We start from the raw sequence: 7,229 nt of genomic DNA on the forward strand, positions 1-7,229 counted from the left end.
TTTGCATTTCCTGGTGGTCACGTTCCTTTACTGGGGCTTTCAGAAATTTCAGCAGAAGAAGGATATGTTGTTTTGAATGTCCCCTATAAGAGTTCCCTGCAGTAGTATTATGAACATTGTTGGTTTGTGCTGGGTCAACCCTTTGCCCTGGTCCCACCCAGGCAGCTGTCAGAAACCAGATGTATTTTGTCACGAAAAGACTAGGACCAAACATGAATGTCCCCGATGGTTTTGCTTTATCAGGAACAAACAGGTTCAGGGAAGTGGCCAAATTCACAACTTCCATTGATGGGGGAGATTCAGCCACTAACTAACCTGAACTCTACTTTGCTTCATTTTCTGGGGAGGTTTTTGCTCTAGGGTGCGTGCGCTCACCAGAAAGACAGAGAGAAAGAAAGCGAGAAATCGCCCTCCTCGAGGGGGATGGCCACACCACAATCCCTTCTCCTCCATTCTCCTCTCGGGATCCTGGGCACGCACGCACACGTGCCCGGCGTGAGTTTAAGCCATTGGGTCTGGGGCTTGAACCACGGTCGACTCCATGGGAGTCCAGCGACATAGCCATTACACTAACTGCTGGTCCCCCTACTTTGCTTCTTTAAAAGTATGTGCTACTTTTCATGGTGCCAATTCGGGGGCAGCAGATACCCTGGCATCCTTATCAAAGGAAGCTTCCAATTTGGAGATGCTACGTGTACTATTTTATTTACCACATGACATGGTCTGGCAGTTCTGGCTGTACCAGCTGATCATTTGGGAAGCCAAACTTCTCACCTAGAATGCTTATAATTCCATACTGAGCACAGGTGAACGCAAGGAACAGTCTCTGCACGTAATTACTGCTCTCCGCATCAGCCGAGCCAGTTTCATCATTATCTAAATATTACAAAGCCCCAGCTTTCTCTTTTGGTCTATTATTCTGTCTCTCACACACGCCTAGGTAGGCTTTATTGCGACTCCTCAGAATACCCTCCGGGTGAGACTGCAAGTAAGGAGATGAGTGAAGACGTCCATAAAATGGCTTCTGCAAGGGCCCCAAGAAGCTAGTTTAAAGAGGATGAAGTATAACTCGGCCTGTGGTGAAAACATTTGTTTTTCCTGATGCATAAACATTATGGAGATGCTCCTTTCTCATATATACATACATATATATGTGTGTGTATATATATAGACACTGAACAGCCTGACAATTTTGTTTTTGTCTATTCAAAAAGAAACAACAGTAACATGATGCTCTTAGGAATCTTTAAACCAATGTCTTTTTTATTTTTTTAAGTTTATTTATTTATTTCTTCCATGAGCAAAAGAAACTGAGAAAGAGACAGCCCTACTGACAGGGTCTTGACAATGCCATCTGCCCCCAGCTCCAGTCAGCCTCAGATCATGGAAACGCACATGCCTTGTGTACCCAGAGAGGTCTCAGGACACAAACCCAGAACCTTTCCATGTGGGCTAACCTTGCAGAGTGTCACGGCTTACCAGTGCACCATTATTCAGCCCCACTCTTTTGGTTCTAATACATGTTTTTTTTTGGTTTCCAGAAACACCTCATCAGATAAACAGTAGCAGGTGAGGGAACTGGACCACATGCAGGGGGGCTGACTTGTAGATTCCAAGTCCTAGCCAAACATGCAGTCGGCTCTCCCCCCAAACCAGGCTCCTCTGAAGGCTGGGCACAGACTGTTCACCCCTCTTTCCAATGCTTGACAGAGTGGGCTGCAGAAAGTTCAGTTTAGCCAGCAAAGCTTTCTAAGAAGAAGCAGCAGCAAAGTTAGAGCAGTGGGCAGCATTTACAGGATACCAGGCAGAGTTGGTGTGCCTCGCCACAATCCTACCTGTGAAGGAGGTGCTGTCGTGGTCAGCGTTTACTCACCGGGGAAACCGAGCTGCTGACAGGCAGTCGTGGCCCAGCGTACCCCAGTTCACAGGCAGTAAGTCCTGAGTGGGGGCCCAGGCAGTCTGACTGCAGAGCCCACACACTTAGTCACCACTTCATCCTGTCTGCCCATGGAGTTGCCACTCTGTGTCAGACCCTGGCTTGGAGAGTCTGTGCTCTCATCACCACGACACCGTGTGGGTCAGGGCCCATCAGAGTCCCCGTCAGGATGGGCTGTCGCCTCCATCAGCTGCCCCCACCAGGGCGACCCTGGCGTGGAGAGTCTGTGCTCTCATCACCATCGTGTGGGTCAGGGCCCATCAGAGTCCCCGTCAGGATGGGCTGTCGCCTCCATCAGCTGCCCCCACCAGGGCCAGAAGGAAGAGAGTCAGTTACTGTGGTTCTAGAAAGTGCCTCTACTTCAAGCCCAGGGAGAAGCTGTTCTAAGGACATTCCTTCTTGGGACCAGGACCCTTAGTGAGATTTGGCCTTTACTTACCTCCATGTGAACAGCTAAGCTTTTCTCTGGGAGTTTGAAATGAAGGTTAGGCCTGATTGCTCTGAGGGGGAAAGTGTGAAATGGTAATCACTTTCATATGACACTTGAGAAATGTTATACTGAAGCTGAGTAAATTGGAGCATGAGTTAGCCGGTCCTCTGCCTTATGATGTCACCCCTTTGTGCTTCCTCCAGCCTATGATTAATAAGAGGGGGTTATTACAGTAACTCACTCCTGGTGGGCAGCAGTGACGTCAGCGGCAGCTGAGCAAACTGACTGCATTTAGTTGTGCGTGTGTATGTGGGCATTCTTTTCTCCCTGTGACTAACATGAAGCTAACAGCATCTAATAAAACAAAAGTTCCTTGAAATTTGGGGAACTTATTGGGTGAACTCTTTTTCTATAGGGAGCACCATTTTAATTATTCTCATTTCATAGTTAAATGATGTTGGAGTTTGCCAAAATTACACATTGGCTTTCTGCCCGTGTTTCATAAAGCCATCACAAGTTAACCCCTGGCCTTTGGGAGAGAGGTTTTTCTAGAGCTCTCCCTACTCCCTGCCTCCTCTAAAATAATGTTTCTCCCTTCATTCATTATACTATTCATCTTAAAAGAGGAACTCAGTAAGTCCTAAGAACAAAAGACAGTGGCTATGTTATTTGTTTATCTTATTGGTTGCCAGAGAGCATGTGCACTCACCAGAGGGAGAGAGAGACAGAGACAGAGAAGGAGAGGGAGAGAGTATTCCCCCTCCCCATGGGGCGTAGTCATGCTGCAGTGCCTTCTCCTCCATTTTCTTATTCTGTTGGGATTTGGGGCATGCCCACACACATGCCTGCATATTTTTCAAACCACCGGAGCTGGGATTTGAACAGCAGTTCAAATGCAGTGGGATCTGGCTTCCCTTAACCATCAGGCCATGAGGAATGGCCTCCTAAGTTATTGTTCGTTGTCGTTGTTGTTCTGGTTTATTTCGTTTTATTTATTTAGTTCTTCCATGAGGGAGAGAGAGAGGAAGAAGGATGGACAGCACCCTGAGGTCTTGACGATTCTCTCCACCCTCAGCCAGCCCCAGAGCTTGGGCACACATGTGCCCAGAGGACTCAGAAAGGTCTGTGGACCAGAACCTGGGTCCTTCTCACATCAGCCAGCCTTCCAGAGTGCTACTGCTGCACCACCATCTGGCCCTCGCCAGAAGTTGGTTTTCGAACGTTTAAGATGGGTTACATAACTCAGTGATTCCCGTTAAACTCTGCGAGAACACCGTGCTTAATCACAGTGTCCTTGTCCAAGCTAATAAAAATCGACAGAAGTCCTGCTTGCTATTTCACCTTTGCAAACTTGACCTTCCTATAATTAGAGTGAGGCACCTGGAAATATTTACTAACTGAGCTGAGCCCCTGCCAGAGAGCACGCAGTGCCCGTGGACAGCAGCGCTCCGCTCGGGCCGGCCTGGATGTACCTCACCACTGCTCCCACACAGGGGCAAAACCTTTGGACCGCTTCTGTCAGGACAGGAGGGAGGCAGCAACTCACTGACTGAAAAACAGAAAGTACACGTAGGACGTCTCCCAGGCTTTGCAGGCTTCTTCCCTCCACAGCTGTGTTATGGGGGTATCTCTGTGGACAGGCAAAACCAGCTTGGAATCAGCATTTCTGCACGTCCATCGGCCCAGTGGAATCTCTATGCTAAACCTCTATGTCCTCAAGTCGGCAACATGGAACTTACTACCCGAGGGGATCCAGGTGAGGAAAATGATGACGACAGGCTTCGTGTCCATTGGACAGTGCTCCCCCATCATCTTTCAGGGCAGTAGGAAGATGGAGGGTTGGAGCAGATGTTTCCTGGTTGGCTTAGAACTGAGTTGTGGTAAACAATTCAGAAATACATATTGGCGAGGAAGAATCTGAGGTCCTATTTTTCCCGTTGGAGCTGGAGTGCACGTGTGTGTGGTGTTTTTATCCCCCATCTATGTTTTCTACAGAAGTCGTAAATGATTCTTTCTCTCAATACTGAATTTCTTACATGTTTCAAATGGTTACTTCTTGGGAAGAAATCCAGGCAATTCTGAATCATGTGAAAGTTGATTGAGGCCTTTGGTTCCAAAATGACCATTTACCTGAGGAGACAGTGATTCACATGTTGGAGGAGATGACATGGCGTCAGAGAGTCTGAGGCCGGCCCCTCGTGGCTTCTTTTCATCTTCAGACAGCCTCTGAGCGACCCTCTCCCTTCTGGGTAACCTCGGCGCTCAGGGTTGAAGAGCAAGGCCAGGGAGGCTGGCTCTCAGCGTCTGGACAACAGCATTTCACATCTAAGCTAGTTTGATCCAGAGACTTCCCTTTGGCAGGCTGCACCAACATTTTCTGATTACTGTTAGTCTCCGTGATGTGGGATCCCTCACACAGTCTCCCAGTCCTCGCCGGAGAGCAACACCTGTAGGGCACGGCCTTCCTTTAACAGCCATACCTCTTCCTTCTCAAAAGGAAGTTTGCAGAATATAATGTTGCTTGGAACAAGCATTAGGATTTAGCAAAAGGCTCTGTTTTATCTCTTCGGATATTGATTGTGTGTCATTCACCCCCTAAGGGATTAGACAAATAAAATCGAGCTCCATCATATGGGTTTGCTCTAGGAGAAAGGCATGGTAATCTCACTTTTGTGAATTTTACTTCAGGGAATTCTCCGGTGCTTGGATTTATCTGATACCAAATTGCTGAAATGAACAGCTCAGTTCTTGATTCACTCTTTCTCATGACTCCGTTGCCTCCTAACGACTTGGGTGTGGGCCAGCTCATCTCATGCTGTTGCGGGTCACCAAGATTCTGCTCTGGGTGAGAACAAAGAGTCAGGAGGAAAGGGAGTGAAGCCATCCGGGAGATTGGGTAGGACTCTCTCAGAGGATGCTGCCCGAGAGGGCCTAGTCTGGTGTCCGGTATCTGCAGCCTGGGGTGGTTCCCCAGGAGTCAGGAAGTGCGAGGCCCGTGAGGGGACAGACTCGGTTGGATTATTAATATTTTGCACAGTTGCAATATTTTTCTTGGTTTCCAAGGCCTCATGGAGCATGGATGGCCAGGCAACTAGATGAAATGTAACAATTACACTCCTAAATCAGTTTCTCCACCGCAGAAACACAGATATGTTAGGCCCGATAATCTGTCTGTTGCAGGGACTGTCTCGTGCATGGCAGAGTGACAAGCAGGACCCCCGGCCTCTACCCACTAGGTGTCAGCAGCGCCAACCCCCCAGTTGTGACCACCCAAATGCCTCAAACATTGTCCAGTGTCCTCTGGTGAACAAAGTCACCGGGTTGGGTATCACCGCTCTGGGATAAATAATGGCTTGCTTAGTGGGGGTTTTCTTTTCCTCCTTCTTTCCTAATTGTTTTAGTTCTAGCATCTGGGTTTCCTCAGTGGTTCCGAGAGGCACGTGTGGTTTCGCAATCAAATGCAGGATTAACCATTTCTGCCTCTACTGTTTTCAGTGGAATTATAACGTTTCCCCCTCTCTTTCTGTTTAGAACCGATTATTCATTGATGCAAGGTAAAAGCAAAACAGCTTCCTAGTTCAATTTTGCATGTGAGGCGTGGATCTTCTCTGCCCAGGTCTACCTAGTGCTCGGGGTGAGCTTTGCGCAGCCCGTGACGGTCCAGGACACTGGCAGGGTTTGCCAATCCCGTATCTGATCTAAGCCTTGTGATGAACCCCGAAAGCACACGCTCCTGCAACCTCACTGCAGCAAACGGCACTCTGGAGCCTGCCCACGTCCTCTGGGTTCAGAGCTGCCTCTGAAGGGAGTCACTGCTCACCAGCAGGGCCTGCTTTTCCTGCCGGAGCCCACGGTAACACGTCAGCTGCTGAGAACACCTCGAGTCCTTTCCATTTCTCTCCACAGTCACGTTTCATGTTCCGTTTCCCAGACAGGATGAACCAGAAATCCTGCTTTTTTGGAAACAGATTTTTATCATAGGAAGGAACTAAAACACCCAGCCTGGTTTGTGCCTCTGAGGCCCCCCAGCCCTGTGTCACTTCAGCTGAATCAGAGGACCCCTCGTTTACCTGCCTAGGGTATTCGCTCTCCTGGCTTGGATTTTTCACTGAATAACAGCAATGCGTGAGCAGCAGTTAAAACAACAGCCATGAGAAATGGCCCCCTTTTCCAGGCCTGTCTCCTTGTTCCAGGAGTAGTGAGGAAAGAGACCAATTAATAGCCTGGATGAAAGCCGAAGGACATACGGTTTGCTTGCGAAGAAAAGTGAACATTCTCGCTTCTTCCTCTATGCCAACTTCGCAGAGGGACAGCTGCTGCCACGGTTACACACCGCTAGAGGGTTAGCTGTGCCCCGAAGGTATGTGTCACCGCAAGCCACAGGCCGGCACAGGAGGCCTGCTAGCTCCCCTCTCTGCACAGTTGAGCTCTTATCCTTAGACGAACTTTGTTTTTTGACCAGCTCACTAATTGTGATTGAAAACACCAGCTCCCCAGCAAGGCACAAGCATTGGCGTTAGCAGCAGCAAGACAGGCCCTAATTGCTCCATTTACATAAAAGTAGAAACATACAACTTCTAAATATAAATCTCTGGCACATCGTTCCTTTTGCAATTACAGTAAAATAAGGTACCACAGTTTCCCTCCCGGCTCCCTCTCGCAGCAAGCTGCTCCACCGGGTTCGCTCGTGGCTGCTCCCGGAGGCGAGAACAGAGCCCATGCAAATGCTCCAGCGTGTAGTCGGAGCTTTGTGAAGTAGCCAGTAAATGAGGCCGCCTCCGCTAGGTGAATAACGCGGTGGCAGCGGGCCACTCTGCTAGTGCCGTAGCTGGGAGGAGCGAACTCCACCGCCAGGAGGGGGCG

The 7,229-nt window shown here is 49.0% G+C and overlaps 1 protein-coding gene across 1 annotated transcript in view; it reads left to right on the forward strand.

Moving 5' to 3' along the window:
- Positions 1-3,765: 3,765 nt before the first annotated feature.
- The window catches only part of INHBA (inhibin subunit beta A), a 21,270-nt gene continuing 17,806 nt past the window's right edge, over positions 3,766-7,229 (forward strand). Inside the window, exon 1 of the mRNA XM_027769759.1 lies at positions 3,766-4,122. Within this exon, the coding sequence (XP_027625560.1) occupies positions 4,076-4,122 (47 nt within the window). The 5' untranslated portion in view covers positions 3,766-4,075. The remainder of the gene's footprint in view (positions 4,123-7,229) is intronic.

Source organism: Tupaia chinensis, unplaced genomic scaffold, assembly GCF_000334495.1.
Source record: "Tupaia chinensis unplaced genomic scaffold, TupChi_1.0 Scaffold000088_1, whole genome shotgun sequence".
NCBI classification, from domain to species: Eukaryota; Metazoa; Chordata; class Mammalia; order Scandentia; family Tupaiidae; genus Tupaia; species Tupaia belangeri.